Source organism: Hibiscus syriacus, unplaced genomic scaffold (assembly GCF_006381635.1).
Source record: "Hibiscus syriacus cultivar Baekdansim isolate YM2019G1 unplaced genomic scaffold, ASM638163v2 tig00116959_pilon, whole genome shotgun sequence".
In the NCBI taxonomy this organism is placed as follows: Eukaryota; Viridiplantae; Streptophyta; class Magnoliopsida; order Malvales; family Malvaceae; genus Hibiscus; species Hibiscus syriacus.
Window position 1 is genome coordinate 4,042,777 of NW_024063485.1, and position 16,270 is coordinate 4,059,046.

General features: G+C 34.1%; 2 protein-coding genes across 2 annotated transcripts; both read right to left on the minus strand.

Moving 5' to 3' along the window:
- Window positions 1-231: 231 nt before the first annotated feature.
- LOC120189715 (bidirectional sugar transporter SWEET2-like) lies at window positions 232-2,571 on the minus strand. The gene is made up of 6 exons (XM_039192925.1): window positions 2,343-2,571; window positions 1,416-1,452; window positions 1,092-1,308; window positions 712-870; window positions 498-617; window positions 232-407 (listed from the first exon to the last, which is right to left on the minus strand). The coding sequence occupies exons 1-6, from the start codon at window positions 2,401-2,403 to the stop codon at window positions 294-296; spliced, it is 708 nt and encodes a 235-aa protein (XP_039048856.1). The 5' UTR covers window positions 2,404-2,571; the 3' UTR covers window positions 232-293.
- A 2,661-nt stretch (window positions 2,572-5,232) lies between these two features.
- Window positions 5,233-14,105, minus strand: LOC120189734 (receptor-like protein 43). Its single transcript, XM_039192943.1, has 2 exons — window positions 13,899-14,105; window positions 5,233-5,643 (listed from the first exon to the last, which is right to left on the minus strand). Exons 1-2 carry the CDS (start codon window positions 14,037-14,039, stop codon window positions 5,233-5,235), a joined length of 552 nt encoding a protein of 183 aa, XP_039048874.1. The 5' UTR covers window positions 14,040-14,105.
- Between the last annotated feature and the right edge of the window lie 2,165 nt (window positions 14,106-16,270).

Genomic DNA, 16,270 nt, shown 5'->3' on the forward strand with positions numbered 1-16,270 from the left:
TCAAAAAAAATAAACGAACACGAAGACTAAAAAATTCAAACAAACACGAACCAAACGTGAACACCTCTAAAAATAAACAAACACACACGAACACAACCTTCTTCGTTCAAACTCGGCTCATTTACACCCCTAAACACGCTCAGAACAATACAACGAATGAGACCATACATCAAGATTCCGGTCACTATACACCTCAACATCAAAAAACTTTCCACCAGCATACAAAATGAAAATCATCGAAGCATAGAAACGGAATATAGAGGGTAATTACCTACTCGAAGAAAAAGCAAGAGTTATGCATGTGACACCATGAGTGGTTCTAGGGATTCTTCGACGGACTTTGTTTTATAGTAGAAGTACAACGTGAGTTGCAGAATCCCCAAAACAGTTCCGATTCCATTTGGAACCTGAAAAACAACGATGCAATATTAACACATAAGATCGACAACTATTAAATCGAAAACAATAAGCCGTCATTAATGTTAGAGGAAGCTTACATAAATAAAGGCGTCGAAGTTAAAGATGCCATATAGGAAGAACGAGGTGCTCATCAAGAATGTTGAGAGGGAGAGATAGAATGGCATGAATTCAACACTTTTTGTTTGAATTACTAAATTCTGGGAACAAAGATCATGTCATTAAAAATTTCCAAAAACAATCGAATGTAAGAGAAAGAAAAAAACTACAAGTGCATTTGATCAACCAACTTACGATTATAAACAACGGGGAAGCAAACATTGATACGAGAGAAACACAACTTAATAACCCAACAAAGATCCATCGAATTCCTTGGTCGGCTATCTGCAAGCTTCCAGCAACTATGATTGCCAGAAAGCCAAAAACTGCCAGTAGCAACCCAATCATCCTAATCTGCCATCCACACAAAGAATAAGACTGACAGTGGAAAACAACACCTACGTTACCCGGACTTCTCGTTTTCCTTAAAGTACTTGATATTCAACACCTAGACCAATGGTAAGAGTAGGCTCCTCATATCGTACGAGAGCACGAGAGTCCAGGCTACATGAGAACAATACAGAGTGCACTTAAGAAAGAAATAGACTGTAACAACAAAGGCATGTAAAGATAACCTTTTTCTCTCTATCGGCATGCACGATGAAGATGATAATGTAGGTTATTTGAAAAACTGCACCGATTGAATTAACCGTCATAACCAGCACATTGTCATAAGATATCAAGGGTGTGCCATACCAAGTACAGATCAAGCAGTTCAAGAGAGCATATATATAAGGCAATCCCGAAAAGTTCTCGGTGGACTGGTTTCTTATAATTCTTCGAAATGTGGGTCTGAAAAGTTAAAACAAAAGGCAATAACCAGAACTAATTAGAGGATAAGATATGTCAATCTATTCATTCCATTAATAAATTCTTAAAACTTGGAAAGTAGAACATACATGGGCGATACAAACAGCCCGAAAGCAAAGATGTTTCCTGAAATAAAAATGGATCAAGATCAGATTGAAGTCGTTTCATATGATTTTTCCCATCAGAACTCGAATATAAAGCAAACAAACTGAATACATTGAATTATCAAATGGAATTCATAATTACGAACGAGTGAGAAACTTAGATTTATTGAATCAAAGCAGCATTGCATCAATAACATCATTAGTGAATGTAAGGTATCGATAAACAAGACGACAATACCATTCAGAACTTAGAGACTATGGTAGAACAACAACAAGCGTTCACAGATGCAACCAATATTTAGAACAGCTACCTCTAAATTCTCATTGGACTCGAGTTTTAACTCGATATTAAGGTAGAAAAAACATTTCAAACCAAAAAAACAAGCTAGAAACAATGCACATCATTGACATCAATATTTGAAGTGCTTCTTCAATTTCCATCAAATCTACATATAGACATTGAATTGTAAGATTGTAATAAAATTTCCCCAGAAAATGGAATGAGACTTTGATACACTGATGAAGATCATATAAAATCGAACTCAACTCGTTTTCCACCCCAAAAAGTCTGTTCAATTTTCTCAAACAAAATTTACACCCAAAAAAGAAGAAAAAAAAGCTTTTTTTAGCACTTTCAAGGACAAAAGCAAGCTTTTTTTATGATTCAATGACAAATTGATCATCCCTTAACCTAAAAAATCTTCAAGAATAGAATAATGGGTCTTTTTCAGCTCAATCAAAAAAATAATGAGAAAGTAATCAAATCAACTATTCTTCAAGAATATATTAATGGGTCAATTTAAATTCAATCCAACAAACCAAATGTCAACAAAAATGTAATCAAATTAGTTTCTAAAGGAAATAAATCAATTTCATAAAAGAAGAAGAAGAAGAAGACGAAGGATATATTACCAGCGATGCCGGCTGCATCTCTGCAAATCTTGAAGGTTCCGTCCGGAACAGAAAAAAACATAAACGGAGGAATTTTCTTACAGACAAAAAAAAGTCGGAACAAAAAAGCACCCAGAAAAAGCAGAACAAAATCCCAACCAAAGCTGAATGATTTAACTCTAGAAAAAAAAAACAAGCTTTCTAGTCCTTTCACAGATTTTTTTCAGACAATTCTCTCTGGTCTTTTCGTTTTCGTCAGAGTTTATGGCAGGAATTTGTCGAATTTTTGCAAAATTATAAATAAATAAATAAGGGTAGCTCATTTCATTTTGATAATTGTAGATGTAGTTCATTTGTTGCCTAAAGTTATGCTAAAATCTAGATCAGTACAATATGAATTTCTTTTATAATGAAATGATATTTTAAAGATTTATTAATAAAATGTAGAATAATATCTTTTTAAATTTCTAATTTCAAATTTAATCTCCCTACTTCATAAAATGTGAAAAATTAATATTTATTTTAATATGTTAAATACTATTTTAAATAATGACCTAACCTAAGTTACCAATATGTCATCGGACAAGTTTGAGCTTAAACAATTTGAGTTATCAAATAAATTAAATATATTAATATTTAGTTTGATTGTTTTGTGAATTTAAGCAAGTTTTTTAATTTTCTATTTTTTATTATTTTGTTTATTAGTAAAATATTTTGATTTGGTTATAGTTTACATTAATATTTTTTTAGATATATTTTTTATATGCAATAAAAATATTAAAGTAATTCATTTCCTTTCTGGCTTTTTGCTACTAATTTTTAGGCACGTGCTTTTTTTAAGTAGAAAATTCAAGAAAATAACTTTAAGATAAAGGGTGTTGAGCTGGCAGGTCTCACCCAATTGTCAATCTTATCTGCTCCGCATTTCATTCAAAAAAAATTATCTGCTCCGCATGAGACATTTTAAACCATATCTAATGATAATATAATAATTACTAATGCCGTATTAGTTTATTTTAGGGTTAATTATACAAATGAGATTAATGTTTAAGTTTTTATTTTCTTCACTAAACTTTTAAAAGTTCCAAACTAATCATTAATATTATCAATTTGTAACAAAATGATCACTAACGTTATCGACTTATAATAAAAAGATCATCGGTTGTTAACAACCATTACTGTGGCAGTCTACAATAGTTGATAACATAGCGGATGAGCTAAACTGATAACTCAACATAATAGGTGGTTTGTCACATCAATATCATAAAAGCATCACGTCAACACTGTAACAATCAAATGACGAAGAATATTGAAGTCATTATAGGAATCTTACCTTTAATATTGTTTTCGAACAAATTCAACTATTGACAAATTTCCCAAAGTAGATGGAATAAAACTGGTGAAGTTGTTCATCTACAAGCCTCTAAGTTGAGCAAAGTAACCAATCCATGATGGTATTTCTCCACTGAAGCTACTGTTACTAAAGTTGAAATACTTCAGCCGATGCACATTGGTTAACTCAATTTGTAAAGAGCCATGGAAACTGTTTCTACGAATGTTGAGGGAGGCAAGGAAAGATAAATTTCCCAATTGAGATGGGATGGTGCCTGTGAGATCCATTCTCGACAAATCCAGAGCAGTGATTCTGTGGTGTCTGGATCCAAAGTCACACCAATCCAATTGCAAACAGAGATAGAAGTGGACCAGTTGGTTGCTAAGAGATTGTCGGGATAATGAGTTTTATGAGATTTTAAGGCCAAAAGGGAGGATTCATCAGTGGGGATGTTGGCAGACAAAGTAGCCTTAAAAGTTGCAAATAGCAGCAGAAATAAAAGAGGAGGAAGGGAGGAAGTAATGATAATTCAGATTAAAGCATACTTTATCCACTTTTTAAGAATTTTACAATTCGTTTGACCGAATGTTAATACATTGTACTACTTGAACCAAATAAACAAAGACCGGAATTCTATTCAACCCAGCTGAAATCTTTAACGTAAGATGCATAATCATGCATATAGTGCATTAACATGATAAGTGAAAGACTTCATACCGGAAGAAATTGAGGAATTCTTCGTAAGGAAATAGTATCCGAGACAATAGGATAACATATCATAGTCAGAGTTTTACATTCACAATTCAAGAGCAAAATGAAATAAGTTAAAGGGATGCAATACATATTGATCATTTACGTGCAGATAGTACAAAACCGACCTTTATTTTCTTCCGTCTCTCACCACAAAGTGCAGAAAAATTGTTCTTTGACAAGTTTTGATGAATTTTACTTAATTCATCTCGAATTTGTCCTGTCCTCCCCGTTTCCGGACATGATTTTCCTCCGGACACTTTAACTCCTAATATAGGCGATTTGGGGATTCTGGGGACGTTTGATCGATTCAGTAGTCAATTCTTCAAATTGCAAGACAACAGGAGAGAATCAAGACATAAACCATAATTATAGTTATGGGATTAATTATCTGGAGATTATTGAAAACAAATTATATATGAAACAGCTATAGAAAAGGTACTGCCTACCACCATGATATGAAGTTTTCTGCTTTGTCCGGTGCTTGTTTTGCTGCAAAATTTGTCAAAGAGTTCTCTCTTTTACCTTTTTCAAAATCTTTGTTGAACTCTCTCGTAGATACTAATGAACCACATGGTTTTCCAGTTGTGAATATGACGTACGTATCCCATACTCGGTCCCAGCACCAATCCACAGCCATACGACATTAATATTGAAAATTTCCAATTCAATCCACCATCATCATCATCTCTATCAAGTTTGGCTAGACTTCCCTCATCATTATCACAGCTTTTTGATAATGGTAGCCGGCATAAACCCAAGTTTCCTATGTAGGAATCATTTGTGAAACTATCAAATTGTTTGCCTTGAGGAATGACTCCCACGAGATTATTCCAAGAAAGGTTCAAATTGTTTGCCTTGAGGAATGACTCCCACGAGATTATTCCAAGAAAGGTTCAACACTGCTAAGAACCCAAGATTGTTTAGCTCTATTGGAATTCTTCCAGTGAGCTTGTTTGATGAGAGATCTAATGATTCAAGTTCTGACAAATCACCAAATGATGATGGGATAGGACCTGTTAAACAGTTATGAGAGAGGTTTAGGACAATTAGTGAATGCAGCTCTCCAAATGTTTTAGGAATTTCTCCCATGAATTGGTTGCTGGAGAAGTCTACTGCCATCCAGATGGTTAATAGGTACTCAAACTGTGCTTCGAACCCCTTTGCAGCAAAAGATATATCTTGCGCATAATACACCAGTCCATAAACTGATGCATATGTCATGTATACTGGTTTATCCTTCTTTTCATTTCCTCTAATGTCATGCAAATTTTCAAAAAAATTCACAGGTAAGAAGCCACTTAGTTATTATTAGAAAGATCAGTTAGACGCAAATGTGTGAAGGAAACTGTAAATCCTAAGCTATCCACTTCACCATAATTATAGTCAAAGTTTAAACAAAATTTGATTTTTAAAAAGTTAATACAAGAAAATTTTATTGGGACAGAAGAAATAATACATTATTGAAGCATGAAAAGTAATGTTCACTTACCTGAGAAGAAGTTCAGTGCGATGCCAAAATGCTTGAGTGAAGTCAAATTTGCGATTTCTAAAGATATAGTCCCTTGTAAATGATTTATACCCAAATATATATATATTCTAACTTCTTGCATTTGAATGAACTCATTGGAATTCTTCCAGAAAGTTGGCATTCTCTCAAATCAAGATAAGATAATTGTGGAAGATAATCGAACATATTGGAAGAGAGATAACCAAAGAGACTGTTGTGCCTTGGTGAAATATATTGCAGAGAGGAAATGTTAAAGATTGAGGGAGAAATAGGACCTACACAATAAATAACCAAACTTTAGTTTTTTGTCATAATGAAAAGAAGAGCCTTAAACTGTGATAAAATATAATTAATGTAGAAGACAAGGACGAAGTTATGCTTAGTCCCCGGGCATTGCCCCTCACATTTATGTTATTAAAAATATATGGATAAATATCAAATTAGATCTTTTAATTATAATTTGTTTTAATTTTGTCTCTTATTTTATATAATTAATTATACTTCACCTCAAATTAGATCAATGCAATGAGATTGTTGGTTGTAAAGTCGACTTTTTTTACTAATGAAAAATATAGTCAAGATGGAGAAATATATGAAATCTGAAAGCTAATTGTCTTTCAAATATAAGCATATCAAGTTTGAAAGATTTTCAATTGTTATAGGAATCTTACCTTTGAGATTGTTGTACTGAAAGCACAACGTTTCTAGCTTTGACAAGTTACCCAGAGTAGATGGGATAACACCAGTGAAGTTGTTGTCGTACAAATACAAGACTTGAAGTTGAGCAAAGTACCCAAGCCATGAAGGGACTTCTCCATCAAAGCTGTTGTTACCAAAATTCAAATACCCCAATCGATGCAAAATTACTTAATGGGTAAAGCACCATGAAAATTATTGTGACGAATGTCGAGCGAGCCGAGGAAAGATAAATTTTCCAATTGAGATGGGACGGTGCTTGTGAGATTCATACTTGACAAATTCAGAGCAATGACTCTATGGTGTCTAGAACCACAAGTGACACCAATCCAATTACAAACGGAGAAGGAATAGTGCCTTGAAAGAAGGTGATGAGGGTGTTACTTCTCAAAAGGATAATGCATTTAATGAGGAGCTCTGTGATATCGATCGGGAAGCACGCAAGAATGATGGGAATAGTGCCTTGAAAATTAGAGGCGATGGTTCTATGTAGGTGAGGTACAGTTTCTCTCTGCGTATAATGATGATATTAATCACGTGCAGGTCTAGAAGGAGAAACTGGGGAGATTTCTAGTTTGGCTGCTGGCTCAGTTGAGATACAGACAAAAATAATTTTGTTGGTCCGGAAATAGCTGTTCTTAAGGACATTAAGGATAAGGGCTTTGAGGTACTAGCGAGTGAGGAACTTAGAAATGGACAAGGCCATGGGAAATTTACTTGGGTTTCAGAACGTTATGAGAATTGAATCAAGTTCCAGGCCACCTACAACCACACTAATCAAGCTCCACACTGCCGAACCACTGTTGCACGTATTCAAACAATAGCCACTGCACTACAAGAACAGAAGAAGAGGCCGCTATCACCATCACGCTTCGAAAAAAGTTTGCCTTCACGTTGGAGAGGGTTAACAATCCAATTCACAGCCACTTTGGAATCCGATTCTATCACTAACTCAGCCTTTCCCACTCAAGAAGCCTCTTAGAACACTACCATCGTTGTTTTAATTGCATCCACTTCAGCAAAATCGAAGCCTACTAAAGGCAGATTCAGGGAAGAAAATAAACCTTTACAAAGATTCAGTGAGGCTAATTTAGTTCACTATGCATTATAGGTGACTGAAAAATCTAGACTCATAAATGAGGGGAAAAGAAGGGCTTGGATGGATATTAGCAAGTAGATCTTGTAGACCTCAAGAACTCGAGTAAATGTATGTATGTGTTCGAACAGATACATTATTGTCATGTACAAAACAAACAAGTACAGGCTCTTGAATGCGATCGATACAGCAAATAGATGCTGAGAGGCTTCGTGCAGGTCAAACACTGCTGAACCGCATTGGCATAACAACTGCAAAATAAAAACATAAGCTCCTATGACTTTATTTTATATGCTTAAGAACATGTCATCCATCTAAGGGGGTGTTTAGATGGGGCAATGTGGGATTCCCATGGGAATGGAATCCACATTCCCCCGTTTGATTAGCCCGGGAATCTCATTCCCGGTAATGTAAGATTATTAATAGTGGATTTTTTGGGTATATTACCGGGAATGTCATTACCTCTCTTTTCTTAGGTATTGTTGGATTACCGGCGTTTTTAGACTAAAATGTCCTTAATTTTTTTTTCTTTCAAAAATATCATTCTTCTGTCATTAAATAATAAAAATTCTTAAACTATTTTAGATTTAAAAAAATCTATAATTAAAATTTTATATGAAGTTCAGGGGTTAAAATAAAATTTTACCCTTTCATTAAACATTTTTATATTTTTAATTTTTTTAAAAAAATTATATAAATTTTATAAATTTAAATTTTTTAAAGAAAATATATAAATATTTTCCAACTTGTTAAAAAACAAATATATAATAATGACAATTTGGTCAAATATATTCCAATAATTTTTTATTCTTTTAACCAAACATTGTAATCTTACATTCCTGCTAAGCCAACCAAACACAAAATACAACATTCCCAGTAATTTTACATTCCACTGGTAATCTTACATTCTCACTGGTAATCTTACATTCCCACTGATAATCTTACATTCCGTGAACCAAACGCACCCTAAGAGAACTTTAAAAAGGCATTACCAGATCACAAGTGGAACGATTAATCTAATGAAGTACATTTATTTTGATATCTAACAATCAGGCATAAGCATAGAATACTTGAACAATAAGTTAATCATTAATATTTCTTTCTTTCCTTAGTTTATAGCAGGGATTCAAATAAGGTCGGATAGCGGTGTTGCGGCCGTTATATCACAATTGCGGTTGCGGCCGATACCGCTATCGCGGAAAATAACAGTATGAAAGCGGAACCACACCAATAACAGTAGATCACAATCGCAATCTAACGGATAGCGGCCAACCGCGACAATAGCGGATCACTATTTCGTTATTTTCCGCATTAGGCATAAGCATAGAATACTTGAACAATAAGTTAATCATTAATATTTCTTTCTTTTCTTAGTTTATAGCATGGATTCAAATAACAGTCAAATAGAGGTGTCACGAATGTTATATCACGGTCGCGATGGAGTCCAATACCCCTATCGTTGAAAATAACAGTGTAAAAACGGAATCACACCAATAACGATAGATCGTGGTCGTAGTCTAGCAGATAGCAGCCAATCGCGACAATTACAGATCGTTATTTCGTTATTTTCCCACTATTTCATTTTTTAAATAAGGTTTTTTAACTCAACTAATTTTAAAAAAAATTCATGACAGCAATATCCGCAATCGTGATAAACGTAACGCGGCCGAAAACACGGCCACAACCGCAGTTTAAATCCCTAGTCTGACACGAGTATCTATTTTTAACACCTCAGGGTAAATTTTTATTCATAACAGCTTATTCCCCTCAGGGAAGTTCTACAGTGCGATACCCTTAATATAAAGCTAAAAAAAGACGTTATCGGTTTTGTTATTATTTAAATAACAAAACCGGTAAAAAATTACCTAAAACATTATTATTTCTACCTAAAACATCAATGTTTTTTAACATTTCCGGTCAAGTGTCCAACAATAACAAAACCAGTAGAAAAGATAACAAAACCGGCAGTGCCGGATATATTACCAAGCTTGGTAAAGCGCCCAATAATAACAAAACCGGTAGAAATAATAATGTTTCCGGTAATTTTTTACCGATTTTATTATTTAAATAATAACAAAATCGGTAACGCCTTTTTTAACCGTATATTAAGACTGTCGCACATGATTTCCCTTCAACTCAAAATAGCCAATAGACTTGAAAGAACTCGCATCCAGAAAAATTACAGCCATCACCTTCTTTAAAAGCCCCGTCAACATTGAACTTGAGCCACCCTTCCTTTGGTGGTGAACTTCGCTGAATTTTTCGCTGCCGGTCACTTGCTTCGGATCAAGTCACCAATGTTTCTCCTACTCTACCTCATCTTCAAAGGCTACTTTTATCCAAAACATTGATCGTAACTTAACGAGCTGAAACATATCTTCTTGAGATAATTTTTCCATAAAAAATTTGTTTTATTTCTTGATAACCACATTGTCCATAATGTCGCTTCTATCGTAATGAACCGTAAACTTCTTTATGAGCCCGAAAACAGATCATTTATGCAAACGATCCTTATTTTTCTTAAGTACGGTATCTGAGCTTCTTACGAATATCTTCAAGTTTTTACAAGTATTTGGAGGTCCTAAGAAGCTCAGATCCCGTACTCGAAGAAAAATGCAGACCATACTCCAAAGTAATATCACAAAGTATGGTGGAAAATAGGACTGTAAAGTAACATCATCTGAGACAATAGAATAACATATCATGGCAGAGCTTTCCATTCACAATTCAAGAGAAAAATAAACAGGTTACTTAAAGGAATGCGATACGTATCTATCATTTATTTGTAGAGTACAAAACTAACCTTTATTTTTCTTCTGTCTCTCACCACAAAGTGCAGACAAATATCTGAGTGGTTTAAGACGAGTCATGAGTCTAACTGATGAGGTCTTGCATACCACTGCTGATGCTTATCTTTATTACCGTATTGCATTCAAGCTTATGATTCAAGGGAGTGATTCCCGCTCCAACAAAGAATAAGAAGAAAAGGAACAAGAAAGGTAAGAAGGTAAGAAATATTTAACCCGTCTTTTATGCATTGATGGAATGAACACTACTGGTGTTATCTTTTACTTCATTTTAATGATGATTCCCACCACAAATTCTAGGATAGTTTGTTTACTTGTGAGCTGATATATAAGAATTTCAAATATGACTGCAATTTTGCTAATCTTTTGTTTTAATTTCATATACAGATGACAAAGAAAACGACAGCATAACCATTCATCTTTTCTTAGGGTTTTCTAACTAACCAAACATTTTACTAGGATTTGCAACACAGAAACCAACACTATTTATCATTTCTAATCTGTTGAAGCAAAAGATAACACTACTGTTGATTTCATCAATGCATGAAAGATGGGTTCATCTATTTCTTACCTTTCTTGTTCTTCTTCTTCTTCTTCTTGATAGGGCTGGAATCACTCCCATGAATCATAAGGTTGAATGCAATACGGTAGTGAAGATGAGCATCAGCAATGGTATGCAACACCTCTTCAATCAACTCATGATTCGTCTTAAACCACTCGGTCATCCCTCTTCATCCCTTTAACCGCCAACTCGTTCTAATCTAGGGCATGCTTTTATATAATTGGCTATGTATGGCGGCAAAGCAATAGAGATGCTTAAAAGCTTAAGCAAATGAGGCGGTAAGATAGAAAATGATCTTGAAGTAGCAAGAAAGTCATTATAAAATTGTAGAATTAAGTTTAAGTAAAAAATCATTATAGTATTACGTAAAAATTATAAAATAATATTAAATAAAAATATATTATAGTATATTTAATTAGAAGATTAAATAAAATTAAATGAAAATGATATATGCTTTCGTAGCTCTGTTTTGAAAACCGGACCGGACCGGCCGGTTCAACCGGGAATCGTTGCCTAGTCCGGTTCAATCTAGACCAGTTGAATCGCTATTAGTGAACCGGCCAGAACCGCTGAACCGTTTAAACCGGGGACCAGCTGAAAACCAGAAAAAACCGGGAAAAACCGGAAAAAATCGCATTTTTTGTTTTTGTTTTTAAAAAAAATTAAACCAAACGTCGTCGTTTGTTAAACGAGCCAAGTCGAACTCGAGTATTGATGAGCTCGACTCGAACTTGAAAAATTTAAAAGTAAACTCAACCCGACTCAAACTCACGAGCTAAAAATTATGAAGTTTAACTCGAACTTGAAATATAATATTGAAACTTGAACTCGAAAAGGCTTGAACTCAAAAAAAAATTTAGAAGCTCGATTGAAGCCTAAAATTCGAGCTTGATTGAAGTAAAAGAATAGTTCACTCAATGCTCACCAAAAGGCTCCATGATTTTGAATGCCAAATTACCTCTATTATTTATAGAAGTTAGTTGGAATGATATTCTATGTTTCTTAGCCATGTGAGATTGTTTTTAAAAAAAAAATTAAACCAAACAATATCATTTTGTTATGCTTTTTTTAGCCCCAAATTTATTTTTTAATTATAGTTATATAATTATGTTTATTATTTAATATGTTTTACCTTAAATATTATGTTGTAGTTGATTTGAATCATTTTGTTTTACTCGATTTTATGGTTTTTAACTTATATATGTTATGACTTGCTTTGAATATGAATTGTGATATAAAAATTTATTTTTTATTAAATATTTTTTGTATTTTTATTTAATTTTTTAAATAATTATGACGTCGTCCGGTTCTTCCGACCGGTCGGACCGGTTCGACCGGTTGAACCAGTGAACCGGTAGCATGGTCGGTTCGCTAATCGGTCCGGTTCTGAAAAGCATGTTTCATAGAATAAGTTTAAGGTCTTTAAGTGAGAATTTGGGTTTTAGGATATCTAGAGTTATGGTTTTTATAAATTAGGATATGCTGGAAAATAGCTTATGCTTAGGGTTTAGTTGTAGGGTTCACAAGAACATTAGGGCTCAACCTCAAACTTCCCAAGGTTTCAAAGAAAAGATGCTAAGTCTCAGTTTCTCACAGCTTTTACCCGGAATTTGTAACACTTCTAATTCAATCCCGGGTTTCAAATTAAAATGGGATTAATAGCACAATAGGTCTCCGAGGTTATAATCTTCCGCATTTCAAGTAAGGAATAAGAATCTTTAATCTAATTGCTTCTGTTTCATTATTAGATATGTTCAGCAGAAGACCAATATTTTATTAGTTTCAATCCATTCATGGGAGCTACACAGGCATCCCTCTGTTTCAATTCTTATTGCCTACCTTAATCTTCCCAAACTCTTGTCTTTGGAAGAAATTAACCCATTTTCAATTTTATTAAAACGATAGTGAAACACCGAGAAAATGCCGATTAAGATAGTCTTTAAAAGCTAGAATTACTCAAGGGAACGCTTCCATTGGAGAAGATGCAGGAAAACATAATGCATACAAAAATGCTCCCACGAAACATAGATATAAAGCAACTATAGAAAAGGGATTGCTTCCGCCATGCATTGAAGTTTTCTGCTCTGTCCACTGCTTGTTTTGCAGCAAAAATCCGTCAAAGACTTCTCTTTTTTAACTTCTTTACAAATCTTTGTCGAACTCTCTTGTAGATCCTAATGAACCAACATGGTCTTCCAGTTGCGAATACAATGTATCCCGCACTGAGTCCCAGCATCAACCCACATCCATACGCCATCAATATGGAAAATTTCCAATTCAGTCCATCATCATATCATCACTATCAAATTTGGCTGGAGTTCCCTCACCATTATCATGGACTTCTGATAATGGCAGCCCGCATCAACCCGAGTTTGCTATGCAGGAATCATTAATGAAAGTATCAAATTGTTTGCCTTGAGGAATGGGTCCCTCGAGATTATTTCGAGAAAGGTTTAACACTGCTAAGAAGGTAAGATTTTTCAACTCTGTTGGAATTCTTTCATGAACTTGTTTGATGAGAGATCTAATGATTCAATTTCCGACAGATCACCAAATGATGATGGGATAGTACCTGTTAAACAGTTTCTAGAGAGGTTTAAGATAATAAGTGAATGAAGCTCTCCAAGTGTCTTAGGAATTTCTCCAGAGAATTGGTTGTTGGAGAAGTCAATAACTGTCCATATGGTTAACAGTTTCTCAAACTCCCCATATGGTTAATAGTTTCTCAAACTCCGTTTCTAATCCTTTGGTTTTAAAAGATAAACCGAGCACAGTGTACACCAATCCATCAGCTTCTACATCTTTTATGTACTCTGGTTTTACTTTGTTTTCATTCCCTTTCCTAATGGCATGTAAATTTTCAAAAAACTTCATAGGTAAATAGCCAGTGAAGTTATTTCGAGAAAGATCAATGACACGCAAACGAGTGAAGGAAAAAGTAACTCCTAGTATCCACTTGGCCATAAAATATGTTAGATCTCAAGATAAGAACTTGTAGTTGATCCAAATTTCCTAACCAATTTGGGAAAGTGTGATGGAGGGGATCCGAGACAGATGATGTTGAGCTTTCAGATTGCACCTTGATGGCGCTGAGATACCATGAGTTGGCAGATCAGCGCAAAGGCGGGAATTGATTGTGATATGTTCCTCAATTGGGGCCGTTTTGAGTGCGTTTCAGTCTTTTGGCCATAACTTTGGCTACGGGTGTCGGAATCGCGCATAAGACCCCAATTCGGAAAGCTTTTTCAACGCGCACACTGTCCACATGAGCTATGCTCATGTGGCCCTTTTTTTCGACCTCAAATTATGTCGTTTTCCTCTCCTAATCGTTAGTTTTATTTATTTTTTCTATTTATGGTAATATTTCGCTTGTCTGTTAGGAAGTCAATTTAAATCCGATTTAGGCCAGATTTTTTGGAGATTGCTTATTTTATTTCGAATTTCAATTTAGAGTGATTTTCGGGATTTTGCTATTTTGGCAAATTTCGAATAAAGACGATTTTTGGCTATAACAGTACGACTTGTGGACTGATTTTGGGCATTGTTTGATTTTATGATATTTTATTAAACCCTAGAGACTTTTTCTCTGGTTTTTTTTTTGTGAATTTTCTCTTGTGAATCATCTGTTGAACTAGCCCGCAAGATAATCACTATTCGGTCGGGCATCAAAGTGTCATTCAAATAGTCGTTTCCAACATCGAAAAGCTTCAAATCTTTACAATTACCCAAAGATCGTGGTAGCGACCCTTCTAGTTGGTTTCTGCATATTATAAAACTTTGTTAAGTGCAAATTCGTTGCAATGAAGAAATGTTGAAGATTGAGGAAGGAATAGGACCGGCGCAATAAATAACCAAACTTGACATTAAAAAAACTTGATGGCTCAATACACATGCAAGATAACTGGACTATTAATTACTAGGATAATTATAAGGTAGTATATTTTAAAATTTTCTAAACTTGTTAACAATGTGAACATGCCCTGCAAAGACAACCGCTCAATGGTTCAAGTCATACATCAATGTTTAAAACAGTTGTTCATATAAATTGTTTGCCTGTAAAGTGCCATTTTAAGATAGTCATTACAAGCTAGAAATACTAAAGGGAACGCTGCCATTGGGGAGGTGCAGGAAAACATAATAAATACAAAAAAAAAAGCACCCACGCAGCATAGACAAAAAAAAATCTATACAAAAGGGTCTGCCTACCACCATGCATTGAAGTTTTCTGCTCTGCCGACCGCTTGTTTTGCAACAAAAATCCGTCAACGACATCACTTTTTTACCTTTTTTGCAAGTCTTTGTCGAACTCTTTCGTAGATCCTATGAACCACAATGGTCTTCCAGTTGCGAATACAATATATCCCGTACTCAATCCCAGTACCAACCCACATCCATACCCCATCAATATTGAAAATTTCCAATTCAGTCCATCATCATCTCTATCAAATTTGGCTGGTGTTCCCTCATCATTGTTACAGCATTTTGATAAAGGCAGCCCGTATAAACCCGAGTTTCCTATATAGGAATTATTAGTGAAAGTATCAAACTGTTTGCTTTGAGGAATGGGTCCTGTGAGATTATTCGTAGAAAAGTTTAACACTGCTAGGAACCTAAGATTGGTCAACTCTATCAGAATTCTTCCATCAAGTTTATTTGATGAGAGATCTAATGATTAAAGCTCCGATATATCACCTAATGATGATTGATAAGTGATTAATTTAGTTAATATTTTATTTTTAAATTATTCTTTAATTATTGGTTTTTGTGGCTTAATTGTTCGTTTTGATTATTTTCTGTGCATGACGTCAGATTCTGAAATTGCACAAAAATGACAAAATTATGCAATTTTTTTTTATTTTCGGAATCAAAGCTGGCTGGAATTCGAATTTGAATTAAACTCAAGTTTAGGATAATATTTTAAACATTATATTTTATCTTTGTATTTTAATTTAAATAGGTTTTAGTATTTTAATTAATCTTTAGGATATTATTTTTATATTTTATATTTGTATTTTAGTTTAAATAGGTTTTAGTATTTTAATTAGGATTTAGAATATTATTTTAAATATTATTTTTAGGTATTTTAGTTTAAATAGTTTTAAATGTTTTAATTAAGATTTAAGATGTTTTAGCTTGTTTTTAGGAATTTAAAGGATATAAATACCCTCTAAGGGTAAGATAGAAACATATATCTC

What these genes read in the sequence shown, in the direction of transcription:
- LOC120189715 (XM_039192925.1), bottom strand. Translation starts at nt 2,403, where the DNA reads ATGTTTTTTTCTGTTCCGGACGGAACCTTCAAGATTTGCAGAGATGCA. An exon ending in CTTCCCCGTTGTTTATAATC is followed by an intron (nt 618 to 711) that starts GTAAGTTGGTTG and finishes CTTTGTTCCCAG; the next exon opens with AATTTAGTAATTCAAACAAA. An exon ending in ACTTCGACGCCTTTATTTAT is followed by an intron (nt 408 to 497) that starts GTAAGCTTCCTC and finishes GTTGTTTTTCAG; the next exon opens with GTTCCAAATGGAATCGGAAC.
- LOC120189734 (XM_039192943.1), bottom strand. Translation starts at nt 14,039, where the DNA reads ATGGCCAAGTGGATACTAGGAGTTACTTTTTCCTTCACTCGTTTGCGT. An exon ending in GGAAAGGGAATGAAAACAAA is followed by an intron (nt 5,644 to 13,898) that starts GTAAAACCAGAG and finishes AATGAAAAGAAG; the next exon opens with GATAAACCAGTATACATGAC.